Source organism: Gadus macrocephalus, chromosome 1, assembly GCF_031168955.1.
Source record: "Gadus macrocephalus chromosome 1, ASM3116895v1".
Classification (NCBI taxonomy): Eukaryota; Metazoa; Chordata; class Actinopteri; order Gadiformes; family Gadidae; genus Gadus; species Gadus macrocephalus.
In genome coordinates, this window is record NC_082382.1 from 10,809,079 (window position 1) to 10,823,059 (window position 13,981).

The 13,981-nt window shown below is 44.2% G+C and overlaps 3 protein-coding genes across 7 annotated transcripts; 1 reads left to right on the top strand and 2 right to left on the bottom strand.

The window, feature by feature from the left end:
• Positions 1-47: 47 nt before the first annotated feature.
• LOC132467184 (NEDD8-activating enzyme E1 catalytic subunit-like) lies at positions 48-7,531 on the bottom strand. 5 transcript variants are annotated; one of them, XM_060064364.1, is made up of 18 exons: positions 7,397-7,531; positions 7,234-7,296; positions 6,319-6,442; positions 5,768-5,848; positions 4,875-4,957; positions 4,649-4,729; positions 4,501-4,544; positions 4,334-4,398; positions 4,079-4,234; positions 3,804-3,906; positions 3,598-3,708; positions 1,853-1,906; positions 1,693-1,729; positions 1,518-1,599; positions 1,003-1,103; positions 850-913; positions 555-609; positions 48-465 (listed from the first exon to the last, which is right to left on the bottom strand). In XM_060064364.1, exons 1-18 carry the CDS (start codon positions 7,414-7,416, stop codon positions 377-379), a joined length of 1,413 nt encoding a protein of 470 aa, XP_059920347.1. In that variant the 5' UTR covers positions 7,417-7,531; the 3' UTR covers positions 48-376. The 5 variants fall into 5 exon arrangements, with proteins under 5 accessions (XP_059920347.1, XP_059920423.1, XP_059920574.1 ...); XM_060064440.1 differs by having other exon boundaries at positions 7,258-7,296; positions 7,397-7,492; XM_060064591.1 differs by having other exon boundaries at positions 7,220-7,296; positions 7,397-7,457.
• Positions 7,532-7,705: 174 nt separating this feature from the next.
• Positions 7,706-11,053, top strand: arl6ip5b (ADP-ribosylation factor-like 6 interacting protein 5b). Its single transcript, XM_060065086.1, has 3 exons — positions 7,706-7,884; positions 8,416-8,633; positions 9,526-11,053. The coding sequence occupies exons 1-3, from the start codon at positions 7,706-7,708 to the stop codon at positions 9,699-9,701; spliced, it is 573 nt and encodes a 190-aa protein (XP_059921069.1). The 3' UTR covers positions 9,702-11,053.
• lmod3 (leiomodin 3 (fetal)) lies at positions 9,649-13,868 on the bottom strand. The gene is made up of 3 exons (XM_060064245.1): positions 13,221-13,868; positions 11,442-13,076; positions 9,649-11,225 (listed from the first exon to the last, which is right to left on the bottom strand). The coding sequence occupies exons 1-3, from the start codon at positions 13,506-13,508 to the stop codon at positions 11,172-11,174; spliced, it is 1,977 nt and encodes a 658-aa protein (XP_059920228.1). The 5' UTR covers positions 13,509-13,868; the 3' UTR covers positions 9,649-11,171.
• Positions 13,869-13,981: the final 113 nt, after the last annotated feature.

Consider the following 13,981-nt stretch of genomic DNA (forward strand, 5'->3'; position numbering starts at 1 on the left):
GCATCAATAGTTTAATAATATGTTGATAATAAGCAGGCCATATCTGGTGAAGGTCATTTGACATTTGCCATCGCTTTTTATTACATCTTAATGCACGTACACTCATTACATCTTATTAAATTGACCTTGCGCAAAAGCATGTTTGTGTGAGACAACACAAGACAACAGAATATATAAAAACCCTACAGAATATTATCAACAAACAAAGTGACTTGTTCGACTGATATTTTAAAGGATGTCCGTTGGGATCCTGTGGACCACTTCAGTGCATTGGAGAAAAGACAGTTGACACCGTTGCTCAGGAGAACCTGCCCCAGGGTGCCTGGTGTTAGGGTGCGTGGCGGCTCTTGCGTCGACGCAGAGTCGCTCTGAACGTTCAGGGGGTGAAATTGAGCTTGAAAAGAACCGTTTGAGGAGTCGTGACGTCCGCCACCGCTAACTCCTGCCCGTCCGACAGTCCCAGCTCTGTGGAGAGAGACAAACATGGCCATCGGTGTGTGGGAGTCACGGCGCGCTCCGGTAGGTCGAGGGTGAACAACGACAGCCCCGTTTACCTTTCAGGGTTTTGCAGAGATTGGGCCGCGTCCGCTCCTCAATGGATTTGACAGACTGATGGAAGATAAAAGAGCATGTGACACTTCTGGTTCTCCGTTTAAATAATGTGACGGGCTGGTTAACTGTCGCAATGTCACATCGCACTGACCGCTGCCATATTGGGAGCATAGGAGCATGGGAGCGTTTCTATGTTGGTAGTGAATGTTTTTTGGTTGTTGATTTAGAAAACAAATCTCGACACATTGTTATGTACAAGCCATACTGTATTTTTCAGGAACATCTTTGTTACATTACCTGTAAATATAACGTCTTGTTTTTCCCTTCGAGGGTCGTGGTGATGGCTGGGGACTTCATTTGTCTGGAGAAACAAAATCATGGTTTTAACCTAACTCTTTTTTTTTTATTAGCTCAACAACATCAGTTCCTCTGTCGGATGGGGAGACTCACAAGGAGGAACTCTCCGTCAGATACTCCAGCACTTCCTGGAGTTTTGCGGAGGGTGGGAACTGAAGGTCTTGAGGCACCTGGCTGCAGGCTGAGCAGTTGTCCTGCCAATCACAACCAGGAAGGAAAATCCCTTCATGCATCAAGTACGCCAAAACAGAAACGTGAAGTTCATATAGTCAGTTTCACTTTCGACAGAGAAGTTTGAACGGTGAGGACGAGACTATGACCTAGCTGGCAGGCCTGACATTTCCCTCCCCTCGTGTGAACCCTCCAGCGGGCTGTAGCTCACAGCTGGCTAAGGCGCCGTGTCACTTCTGCATGATCCACTCACATTCTGCATGTGGAAGGTCATGTTTTACTTGGAAACGCATCATATTATGGAATTAACATCAGCTTCAGCCTAAAGGTCACTTAACCTGTCTATGAGTCGACAAAAGCAGACAATCAGGAGGAAATAAGCTGCAGCTGTGCGCTCTCGCTCAACACAGTGTGAGACTTTTTATATTTCAACAAACCTTCCGCTCAGCTTCAAACGTGTAGGAGTACAAGCCGTCCACATCGTTGAAGACCAGGTAATTATTTAATGGAATATATGCGCTGCAAAAATGAAATGAACACAATTAAATAATTAATACTGACGTTTGTGACGAGAAGTAAAAATGAATAATCATGAGTAACTGTTGTACAGACCTTGATGCAATTTTAAAAACTTCTGTGGCGCAGGCAGCTAGAAAAAAAACAGCAATTATAAAAGAAGAGTTACTTCCCGCTACGTTTAATCCACTCTATTCATCAGATTGTAGACAGAGAAGGGCAGAGGTGAATAATGTGATGATGCAGGCTGCCATACCAGCGATGACAGCGTTGGTGGAGGCCACGGCAGGGATGATCCGCTTCACCACGCCTGGGGCACAAGAGGAGTTATGCTTCATATTGCCCAAACTATTAGTGGCATCCGAAAGCAAGGATGGCTGTACCAACTCTAGACACCAACATCATGGAGGGGCCAGCTAGCTAAGAATATTAGACTCATTGCAAAAGTATAAAATGACAGGATGCACCAGTCAAGTCTTTCTAGACCAAAACCGATCACATTCCCTTAAAACTGGGCCAGCCAGGTTTATAGACCCAGTGCTGCAAAACAGACCCTATTTAAACAGTACTATTTAAGGAAGATAGTCAAGATCTTGTTATTCAAGAAAGAACGCATAAAGTTTCAGTTGGATACATTTTTGTCTGCAGAACTGCAGAATGGATCTGTTTTCGCTCAACAAACGACTCTCGTGAGATCCATGCCTGTGAAAGGAGCACATGGCTAAGTATACTGCCACACCCCTGAGCTCAGCACAGGGGTTCAGCTACAGCCGACATAGCCCTGTTAATGTCTATGGTTTCAAGAAAGCCTCATTTTGCGGCACGTTGTCCTAATTAAGTTGACACGTTGGTGCAATGTGTTTCGCTAGGCAACACTTTGGTTATGCCGCTTAGAGACGTAATTATTTTTTTAATCACTGTCTTTCATCCTCCATTAAACAGTATGCAGTAGCCAGTTAGTAAATCAGAGAGGGATTAGCAGGGGGCCGAAAGTGTGAATGAAGGCCAGTGTGGTACAACTCATTTTTACATAAAACTCACAGGGAGTGAGGCGCGTTCTCCAGCCAGATGCAGGCTGGTTATTGCATCCCATAACTAGATCAATGAAACGGGCTATATGTCGGTTAAGTTTAGCCTACTGACTTGAGAGTCAGGGCAATTTCAAGGGGAATATTGTTCAATGAAGGAAGAGGTTTGAAGCATTAATTGTCTCAGTGACTGAACAGAATGATACCACGTCTTTTTTTGTCTTGATTCGTGTTGAGCACAACAGTTTTTGAGACGGGATCTGCACATTTTCAAGTTGATTGGCGGGTCACCGATCTCGTTTTAGGAGCAGAAACCGTCCAATTAAAATTGCTGGCTGGTTGACCGATGCATCCCTAAAAAACGCTTTAAAGACTACCGATAAATTGTACGCAATTTGCAATGGCTCACTCGGCTAAGAAATTAACATAAAAAATGGTAATTAATTGTGCAACTAATTGTGACCCAATCAACCTGGGGAGTGTGGAAGATGGCTCAGCCTCCCATGGCTTGAGTCAGGTGACAGGTTGTGCTCTGTATCACTATGCTCAACTTCTGCAATCAACCGGTTTTAACTCATCACCTTGGACCTTGGTCTAAAAAGCCCTCTACGCTGAGTCTAGCAACCAAGATTGTTACAAGACCCTTTTCAAAGATGTGTCCGTTTTGGAAAAACACAGGTATTGCTCATAACATTATAAGGGGTTTGCTACAAAAGAGTAGCAGACTTATAAGTTGTGTGATGAGCGACGCTTGTGTTTGTCCTTAGATGACGTTACTAATTAAGGGGCTTCTCATCTCATTCAGCCTTCTCATCTTCATCTGCATTTGTTATTTTCAGAATGTGTTCAACAAATATTCTTGATCATGACATTACATTGTGCAGCAGTGGACTGATGTTAAATAGCTTCTCGGCATAAATCAGCGGCTCTAAAAGGCGAGCCGGGGTAGACTAGTGTGGGAGGTGGTTCTCACCCTGCGTTAGTCTGTAGGTCACTCCTGTGATGCTGAACTGGGCGGCTCGCTCCTCTGCTCTCTCAAACACCCACCGGATGTGCTCTGGGTCATCACCATCTAACGCGTTATCTGTAACAAAAAGAAACAGCAGGTTTGCCGGTATTTATGCGTGCAGGCATGTCATGCTTTGATACATAACCCTCGTGTACTGTATAATTCCTCACCTCCAAAGGGCTTCTCTTTAGGCCACTGAATCATCCTGCCATACTCTACGCAGTGCTCCGGCAGCCGCGGCATCGAGGCAATAGTGCACATTGGGAAATTTATCTGAGGAGGGTATAACAGAAACAGACCCAGAAGCCTTTCAGATTGTGCATTTAGTATTTCTGGGAAAAAGACAAAGATAGGATTTTGATAAACGTATACAGTGAAAACGTGGAGGCCCAACGATTGGCGGTATAGGTAGTTCTGATGAGGCCGTGGTGTGAGCGAGCGGCACCTGCGGTGGGTACAGCTCCAGGGTACAGTCGATGCATGCAGTCATGCCCGGCAGGATGACACGGGCGTTGCCCTTGAAGCCTTCGGTGCCGCCGTCAATGAGCGGGATGATAGAGCTGGGATCCAGAACCCCGTCTTCGTATATCAGGATGGAGATCTAGGCCGACATGCACCGCAGGTTAATGGCAGGTGCTACTTGACCTATGCATGTACTTTAGACATGCAGACACCAAAATCATAGCAGAGTCATCCGTACCAGCATCCCGTTCATCCAACGCCTGGCAATGATGGAATCCAGCCCACAGACGATGATGTGGAACTCTAGGAATGGATGGAATCAAGAAGTAAGACGCTTCAAATGTCAGTTTTCCATTTTTTGCATTGGTAGACACAAAATTAATCTTGGAATAGACATTCACCTACGTTTATAAAATGACGTGTCGAAATCTTGAATTTTGTTGAAATGTCTGCACGTTGTTAAGAACAATGGTGGATGATTGTCACGGCATTGACGGACACACATCACGTATCTGTCGTTGGTGTCAAACATGCTGGAGTTGTTAAAGGATACGGCACGACTTGGCATCCTGGGACTCTATGGTTGATGAAGTCAGCGGCCACATCCGCCTTTGGCCGTCCAATGTCTTTGGGCCTGAACCAATGACGTGAACAAAACCACTTAGCAGGAAATTAACACTGTTTACATATGAGTTTCTACTGCTTTATTGACGTATGCTTTAATTTTATTGACACAAATATGTTCTGAGGTTTATTCACGTTGTAAAAGATAATTGTACCTGAAAAGAAACTGCCTGTTGAGGTTTGAGACATCAATCGTGTCCATGTCAACGACGTGGATGAGGCGAAACCCAGACAACGCCTTAATCAAGCACAGTGTAAGTGTATTCATAAGTGTATAACAGTGGTATTCACTATTATTTTCAGGAGAGCCGCACTGACAGGACAAAGTCAACAGGTGAGACATTTTTACCACAAAGTATCAAAACCTCTAAATCCAGTCATACATAAGTATGCCTGCTTATTAATATGTCATCCCTGAAGCAGAGTTTCCCACAGAATTTTATGAAGCTGTGGAGGGAACTCGGTCCTTAGGGGTCCGGGGGAAAGCTCCCCCGGAAGAAAATTTGGTACCTTTGAACCTAGAATGCATCAATCTGGTGCACTTTGAGAAGAAAATTAAGACTTGTGTGACTGTGTATTATTTTCTGGAATAACGTGGAGACACTGGGTCACATAACATGGAAGCTATTGAATAAGTTAATAAGAATAAGTCCATCCAAGAGCACATTCTCTCTTGTTATGGAGGAAACCCGCCAATCTGGCAACCCCGCTGTCAGTCAGTGTAGGGCCGAGCAAGTTTAAATATATCTTCTAGGCTATATATTTCCACCTTGTAATGCCGCTGTTGATTTATTTTTTAATTAATTGTTTGTAAGAGAGCAGCCACATTAGTTTTTTAACAGGTTTTATGTTATATATCTGCTTGTTTTCACTGCATGATCATATCACTGCATATTGCTACTGCCATGCGAGCCGCAAATAGAGGCTTGGCGAGCCGCGCAATGAGTAACGCTGGTGTATACAGTAGAGTATTCATTAATGTATACAGTAGACAATTCATTAGTGTATACAGTAGAGTATTCATAAGTGCATTATGTAAAATTCCTACCAGATTTTTAAGAAGTTCACATCCAAGTCCACCAGCTCCGATGACTAAAATCTTGCACGTATCCAACAGGAATTGTAATGACTGATGCAAAAGGAGAAAAATGTGTCCTTATAATTTAAAAACATCGATCAACATATCATTTCATAAATGAAAAGGCTCTATCTCAAGTCTGTATTGTTCAATCACTGTAGCTTTTTTACCACCAAAATCATAAAAAGTATCACCATCACCAGAAAAAAGGCAATCCTAACTAGATGAAAAGCTTTAATTTCGGAAGAGTGTAGAGATGTAACGTTCATGTGTGAAATGCAACTGCGTGAAAGTAGCTAATGCGACACCATTAACAACTGTCATCAACTGTTAAATATAAATAAATATGAAATGGGAACATCTCTAATTGACCAAAGATAATGGCCCTGCGGCGGGGTGTAAAAAAACGAATACATGACATACCCTAAAGAGCCATTTGATTAAAAACCACAGGTGATGGACCCAACAGTAAGAAAGCCCTTACTATGGGCGTATACTATACACATCTTAGGTATTGTCACCTCAGTACTTGGCTCAAAGTCGGGATGGGTGAATGGGCCAGGTCTCTCCAGGAACTTCCTCACATGGCTCCATCGGCCATGCCAGTCACAAGCACTGTCCTTGTGTGCACTATCAACAGCCATTCTACACAGGCAGCACATCACAACACGCAAGACGTTGTTCTCGGCTGCTGATCCAATGCAATACATGCTCTCAGCTTTTCTCACTATGAAATGTGTGTGTAATTCATCCAATAAATCTTGAATGACTATATTAGAGAGTTTATGGAATTGCCTAATTGCATTTGGATGTAAATCTAAATCGAACAAACTAGTAACTAGGACGATTAAGCACCCTGCTTTATAACAGTCTGACTCAGTCTGGTGATGAGTCTGGAACATTTCAGTTTATTCAATAGTGGTTCTTCGATTACCAAGTTCACATATCGGGATGGGGGTCGCTACCCAAATTAAAGCCACCACTTAATCTGCAAAACGCAAAATACATCTGGACCATTGGATACAACCAATCAGAGAAACGGAACCTGTGACACATCGGCGGCAGCCATCTTGTTTGTTTATGAAAATTACGCTTCTCTGTACGTAGTCATCAATAGTATAATATCAAACCCGCCCAAAACTAGATAAACGGTGTTGATTGGCCCGACCCAGGCCCGGTTGGATGGAAATCTGTGTGAACGGATGGGGGCCAGACGCATTTGCCAGACAAATAAAACATGTGCTCGCAGATTGACCTGGTTCCAAGGCTAGCTATATTGTATTTCAACACTGAATTATGATAATTATGCTCGACTGTTTTTCGGTTTCGTTGGGCTCTAGATCATCTGGTTAAACCTGGGACATCATGGCCAGTGTTCACATCGCCTGACCCGGCAGACGCTGCATAATGTGCATCGCAAACCTGCTGCTAGAGACCTCGATTTAGCATTCGTCACTAACTTCTCAGTCAGGTCCTCTATTCGCCTTCTTTTCGTCTCCCTGAAAGGAGAATAAAAGAGGTCGGACACGTGATGTTTTTCTTTGTCATATGTCAGAATTAAGATATGCTTAATCAACGTTCTCTTGCTTTGAAACTTACGGCTCCTCAGCATCCGCCATACTTTCACGGTCCCATGTCCTCGATGACAGTCCAAAGCGTTTGTGAGCGTCAATACTGCGGTGTAAATACTGGATTCCAGCGCCGTTGCGATCATGGCACACAGGCTGCGCAGCGTGGAAAAGTCACGCAACAATGATTCCCGGAAACATCGGTAAGGGGTTCTCACCTGGGTTGCCAGTGTCGCGATAAACTCCCCTAAAGCAAAGGGCTTTAGTCCCTTTCTCATCACATCCCTGATCAGCTGACCTGTCAAAACATCCAACACGCAGTGCTAGTGAACACATAGCAATGGCGAGTATGGAGCTAGCCCCCCTCAGACCGTGGGATGATTTCTTCCCTGGAACTGACCGTTTTGCTAAACCTGACTTCAGAGATCTGACCAAATGGAACAACAGAATGATCAGCAACTTGCTGTACTACCAGACCAACTATTTCGCTGTGGCCATCGTCGTTTTCATAATTGTGGGGTAAGTTCTGAAGGAATGCTACCATCGGCTAATTAGCTTAGCCTCACAGCATCTAGCTCTGGGCGTTTTCAACTTGGCAGCATCGCCATCGGTTCTGACTCACACAGATGTCAGGCGTCTATGATCAGTTCCAATATGGGTATTTGCTGCAGCATCGTGGCTTGATATGTCTTGGTTTCTTTTCTACATGCGTAGACATCATCGTCCGTTTGTTAGGCTTTTTGTTGTTGTTGTAGTGTTACAGCACATCTTCATGGTTTTAAGTTGTGTCACATAACGATTGTGACACGATTTACAAGATTAGATGATAGCTCTCAGTACTAACGTTAAAAGTTAATCATGAATAGCGTTATTTTCAACATGGTTTAACATAGGCAATAGTTGGGCATGTATTGTAGAACTAATTTAGGCCTTCTTGTGGCCGGCCATGTACGGTTTCACATGACATTAAATATAGGATGGTACATCGACAAACGGCAGGTTGTGCTATTCTTGCATTCACATTGAGTTTCTCTTTGCTATTCCCCAAAGGTTTCTTAATCCCTTCGGCATGTTTCTGGGCGGAGCTGTGGTGTCCCTGGTCTTCATGGGATCGGTCTGGGCCGGAGAGAACAAGACCATCATCAAGAACTTCAAGAAGAAGAACCCAACTCTGTTTATGGCTGCTGTGTTGGGCACCAGCTATTTCCTGTTGTCTCTGTGTGGCGGAGTCATGGTCTTCATCTTCGGAATCACCTTCCCCTTGTTGTGTGAGTGTCATAGTGAAAGACACTTTGAATATAGAATGCAAACCCAACGTTTTACAATCACCCTTCCAGATCAAGTCAACACATATCCTTTCTGCCTTTTCATAAATTGGGGGAATAGGCAAATGTAATCAATAATCACAAATGGCCCTCAAAATTACCAAATTCTTTTGCATAGTTATGCCTTGCTTTGGCCTTACATTTTTCATGCAGGCCTCATAGGTAGGATATAGTTGGAGTGGAAAAGTGCAAACTAAAAACTGCATAGCCTATATGTTACATTTTAATTGAAGAGAAAAGAGACCCACATGGCCGATATGTGGGTTATACATTCGTACGCACTCTTTACATCTTATTCATATTCACTGGTAGGTAGAGGATGAGATGACGCATTCTCTCGTTGCCTGAGTCATGCCTGCTATAGAAAGTGTTACCCTAAACTCCAACAATGTCTGCTTTGTTCTCTGAGTTGAGTTAGCTAACGAAGGGCTTGATTCTTTAAAAGCAACCTCATCAGTCAGCAGCTGTAGCATTGTAGAGAAGGCTGGGCACCGGCACTGCCCAGACGCTCCCAGGGAGCTTAGCCGCTACTGTGTGTGTGTGTGTGTGTGTGTGTGTGTGTGTTGCTATGTGTGTGTTGCTACGTTGCTATGGACTTTTGATTCAGACACTCTTCTACATTTAATGAATGATCTCATGTGTTCAGTATCTCTCTCACGTGGGTTTCAACTTTGACCCCTTGTTTGCTTAAATTTGAGCTCTAATTGTAATGCGATCCTGCAGAATATTTAGTCTTCAGTTTTCATGGTATGCCGATGTGGCTTTTGGAATGGAACCATCAATACATTTGAATGTTGCATTGTAACAAGTGCAATAATGACGTGTTGTGTCCTAGTGATCCTGATCCATGGCTCGCTGAGACTTCGCAACATGAAGAACCGGATGGAGAACAAGATTGAGGGTGTAGGCCTGAAAAAGTCCCCCATGGGTGTCATCCTGGACCTTTTGGACCAACAGGAAGAGAAGATGAACAAAATCCAGGATTTCATCGAGGGAAAGCTGAAGGATTAACGGAAGACGACTGGAGCTCAGGATGGATTGTTGATTGAGTGAGATGCCACGTGCTGATTGGTTTAAAAAAGAGTCCTCTAGAATTGTATTCCATTTGCTTTTTGCTTCCTGCTTTCATTGAGTTAGTCATTTTGTCTAAGTTCCTATATATATGCAAATACACAGGTGTGGTGTACAAATATTTGAGCACTGCATGCCATTTGGACGTTCAGAGACCATATGAAGGGTCGTTAGAGAAAGGGAGGATCCCTGTGTTATTTGTGACCAAAAAGATTTTCAAAACCAAATTTTGTTGAACATATTTGCTCCTATTTGCGGCGATTGTGCAATATTCCACAGGCTATTTAAACATTATTTATTTGAGTAATGTAAAGCTGCAGGACTGATGCTATATATTTTGCATGTTGAGGGTAATGGATATATGTAAACTGTGCAAAGCAGCATAAAAATGTGCTTGACACTTTTCCCTTTCATGCAGAAAAACCATATTTGACTGAATGTTGGGTGGCCCGATCCCAATGATTTATCAAATACTACAAAACGATAATAATAAGCAATAATTCCTTTCCTGGCAGTTCAGGATCCATATCAGTGGTGGCCCTGCCTATTCTGCTACTTTGTTAAGTTTTGTTTTATGGAACATGACACATTTTCTTGATACAAAGCACTCCTGTGCACATACTATTTAGTGCTGACGATGCAGGTTGGTCCAAGTCAAAGCCCTCTAATCAAAGCTATGCAAATCAGAAGTGAATGGCCCCAGCAGCTGGCTATATGGTCATTAGGCCATTGTGTGTAGTGTCTGTTTATCCCCTTCTATTATTGATGCATTATTTTCACATAGAATAGAATAGAAATGCCAATTTTTATTGCTACTGCTTAATACCAGGCCTTTTTCTATTGCTTCTAACATATATTCATCCGTTACAAAGTGTGCATGCTTACTTCATGACCATGTGTTAAAGGTGTAAACATGATGTATATGGAAGCCAAACATTTATTTTTCTTTCTTGTCTGTGTTTCATTTTTTTAACAATGCTAATCTAGTGACAAAGCTGGACACAATGCTGTCCTCTGTTGGTAATAAAGTGACGTGAAAATAAAGAGTCTGTACAATTTAGTAATGTGTTGTATCAAATCAGGATTTAAAGGTTTTCCTAGCCTAGATACTATAGCTTAGTTATTCTACGTTTATGTTGAATCTATAACATTTCTAATAATATTTTGTATAGTAGGTACAATTCTGTCAATTATAGTTTTGAATTCGTTTTTTTATTCTTCAAAAAAGCAGTACATTAAATGTCAAACAATAACTCAAAAACAAATCAATAAACAGAAACAAGACAACACTCCTCTAACAAGTTACTCTGTTATGTGCAAGTCATCTCAACAGCTATTTCACAACCTATCGTCAGCGCGGCCCTAAAGTTCAGACATGGTTAGCTTCTCTTTTTTTCATAGATTATATATCTACAAGTCTAAGAGACTGGTCTCGCCCGACTCCAGCTCCTTCGGAAGAGGAACCTGTAAGCAAAGGGAAAGAATATGAGAACTTGACATAGCAAATATTGCATCTAGGTTAAATAGGAAAATTGTAAAGCAAATTATTATGATTATTGTGTGAACAAGGTGTTCAGATATGAGATGTCCAGATGGACTAGGCTAGATAGAGTAGTGGGGATTGAATCAGGATTGAATCAGATCTTAAAAAATCGCATGCGTGTGCTTCCACACACTCACAGCTTTGAGATAGGCCACGTTGCTATGTTTGATTTCACTCAGGAGGAGATCCCGTGGCGTCATCTGAATCATCGCTGGCTCTCGTCTCCGGGGAACGGGTTTCAAGGTCTTAATGACGTCCTTCAGATTAGCCCTCTCGTCCGCCATCATCTCGCTCTCTGTGGCCCTCGCCCTGGTGGTCTTCCTCAGATGAAAGCTGGCTCTGTCTGCTCTCATCTCTTCCCTCGGGTCCAGGTCCAGAAAGGGGTCGCGTTTCTTAGGAATCCTCCTCAAGTGGACGTCCTTTATGGGGTTCGCTGGTTCGCTGGCACTGGGGGTCTTTGGAATGCTGTCGGTGTTGTGGTTCTGTCTGGGCTGGTTTCGTGGTGGTTGTGTGGGTTGAGCGTCTGTCTGGCCGTTAGCTGAGGGCCCACTGCTCTGTCCTACAGATGGGGGGATAAGACCGTGGCTCCGTAAGATCTCCAAGGAGGGTATGTAGCCCAGCATCTCCAACAGACCAGGAGGCAGGTTCAGGCTGTTTTCATACATTTGCAATGCCTCCCTTTGTTCTTTAACCTGCAGCTGCTTCTGATCCTCCTTCCTCAGCTGTCTCTGGCGGTCCAGGTTCCTGGTGAGAAGGTTGGTCACCACCATCCTCGGCCCCGGCTGCTCAAAGTGGTAGCCCATCTTCAGGAGGGTGTTGTTGGCCTTCAGCAGGCGGGAGATCTCCATCTCGGCGTGGTGACCCAGCATGTGCCGTTGGTTGTGGAAGCGCAGCTCTGTGAGGGTCTCGTTGAACTGCAGGCAGCGGATGATGGCCACGATGCCCTTCCCCGTCACAAAGTTGGACTCGATGTTCAGTGTGACGATGCTACGGTTCTCGCGGAGCATGTTGGCCAGGTTGAAGGCGATGTTCTCGTCCACGCCGGTGTTGGCGATGCTGAAAGTCTTCACGAAGCGGTTCTTCTTCAAGGCGTTGACGTATTCCAGGAGCATGACTTTGGGAATGTTTTCTATGTTGTTGAGGTTCACCTCAGTGACGGAGGGGTTGTTGTTGCGCATCTTATCCAAGGTGGACTCCAGGTTGGTCTCGTTACCCGAGGGCCTCGACGTCAGCTTAATGCCCCCCAGTGCAAGATTTGGGAGTTTCAGTTTGTTTATTTTCTTCGGTTCCTTTTCTGGCGGTTTTATCCATGGTTCGTCCACTATTGGCTCATCTGGAAGTGGTTGTGTTTCTGGTTCTTTGACGGAGGTTGAGTCCCCGACCTCTTGGATAACTGTAGTGCTTTGCTTTTGCTCAACGATGCTTTCACTCTCCTTCTCCTCAGCCTCCTTTAATGGAGGAGTTTCAATGGTACTTGGCTTACTTGGCTGGCTGTCTTCATTGTGCTTTGAAGCATCCAGATCGTTTTGCTTATCGGTGCTCACAGGCAATTGCGACTCTTGGGTATCACTCCCAGAGGGAACCTGCTCTTCTCCTTTCACTTTCTCCACAATCTCCTCGATGATCTCTTCTGTGACTGTCTCTTCTTCAACGCCGTTGACAGCCTCCTCAATGACAGCTTCCTCCTCAATGATCACCTCTTCGTACACATATTCCACATCCTCGTCCGCCTTCTCTTCCTCCTTCTTTACGGCCGCTTCTCTCAAGGTTTTCTGACAGATATGACACATTTAAATAATGAACACTTGATGTCACACATTTAATGCAGTCTTGAAAGGATAACTGCCAATTTTGTGTTATGAATGTGTTACGTGACGAATAGTCATAGATATCAGAACATAACAGTGTTCCCTCACCTCACTGGGCAGCAGAGTAGCAGGCACTCGCTCCTCATCGAGCATTCGTTTGGACTCTTTCTCCCAATAGAGGTAATCCACCAGAGACCTGTGGTCAAATGACCCAGTGGGCGGTTTCTCCGTTTGGTCCTTCTGTCTCTGACCTACGGGCACCCGGTCGTCGGGGGCGATGATAATGTCCATCTCACTCTGGAGCTCCCTCAGCTCCTCAGGCGACAGCATGGCCAGGAGCTCATCCTCGTCGATGTCCTCTTCGTTGAGCTCCTCTAAGTCTTTATCGGCCGACATGTTTGCTCTGTGTGATTTCCCTGTGTAGATTGTTATATATATATATGAATATATATATGAATATATATAAAAACCTAAGACTGACTGTTTTCCCACCAAGAGGAGAGCCTCTCAGTTTGACTCTGACTGGTATACCTCCTGGCCCGGCCTCATGAACATACTAAAATTAACCCCAGCATGGAAGGTATTTAAAGCACATGCGAGGATGGGGGGGGGGGGGGGGGGCAGACATACTAGCATTCTTTTTTCAGCTCCTTCTCTCAGCTGGTCTGGCCACCAGGATGTTTCTGGATGGCAGTTGCTTTTCGTAGAGGGACGTTTGTGATTGACAGGCGCAGGTGTCCAAAGGTCCAGGAGGGGCAACAGCCAGCGCTGCACTCTAAGCCCCGCCCCCTTATATGATCTCTTGGATGAACCACAACAAACAACAACGGCTAATGACTGAAGCCAGAGGATGAAACATGATGCGCCTG

Excerpts from the sequence above, each read along its gene's own strand:
- lmod3 (XM_060064245.1), bottom strand. The coding sequence starts at position 13,508 with ATGTCGGCCGATAAAGACTTAGAGGAGCTCAACGAAGAGGACATCGAC. Across the intron at positions 13,077-13,220 it reads CTACTCTGCTGCCCAGTGAG|AAAACCTTGAGAGAAGCGGC; the intron begins GTGAGGGAACAC and ends CATATCTGTCAG. Across the intron at positions 11,226-11,441 it reads ACGTGGCCTATCTCAAAGCT|GTTCCTCTTCCGAAGGAGCT; the intron begins GTGAGTGTGTGG and ends CTTTGCTTACAG.
- arl6ip5b (XM_060065086.1), top strand. The coding sequence starts at position 7,706 with ATGGCGAGTATGGAGCTAGCCCCCCTCAGACCGTGGGATGATTTCTTC. Across the intron at positions 7,885-8,415 it reads GTCGTTTTCATAATTGTGGG|GTTTCTTAATCCCTTCGGCA; the intron begins GTAAGTTCTGAA and ends TATTCCCCAAAG. Across the intron at positions 8,634-9,525 it reads AATCACCTTCCCCTTGTTGT|TGATCCTGATCCATGGCTCG; the intron begins GTGAGTGTCATA and ends GTTGTGTCCTAG.
- LOC132467184 (XM_060064364.1), bottom strand. The coding sequence starts at position 7,416 with ATGGCGGATGCTGAGGAGCC. Across the intron at positions 5,849-6,318 it reads ACTTTGAGCCAAGTACTGAG|TCATTACAATTCCTGTTGGA; the intron begins GTGACAATACCT and ends CTTTTGCATCAG. Across the intron at positions 1,907-3,597 it reads GACCTACAGACTAACGCAGG|GCGTGGTGAAGCGGATCATC; the intron begins GTGAGAACCACC and ends CTTGTGCCCCAG.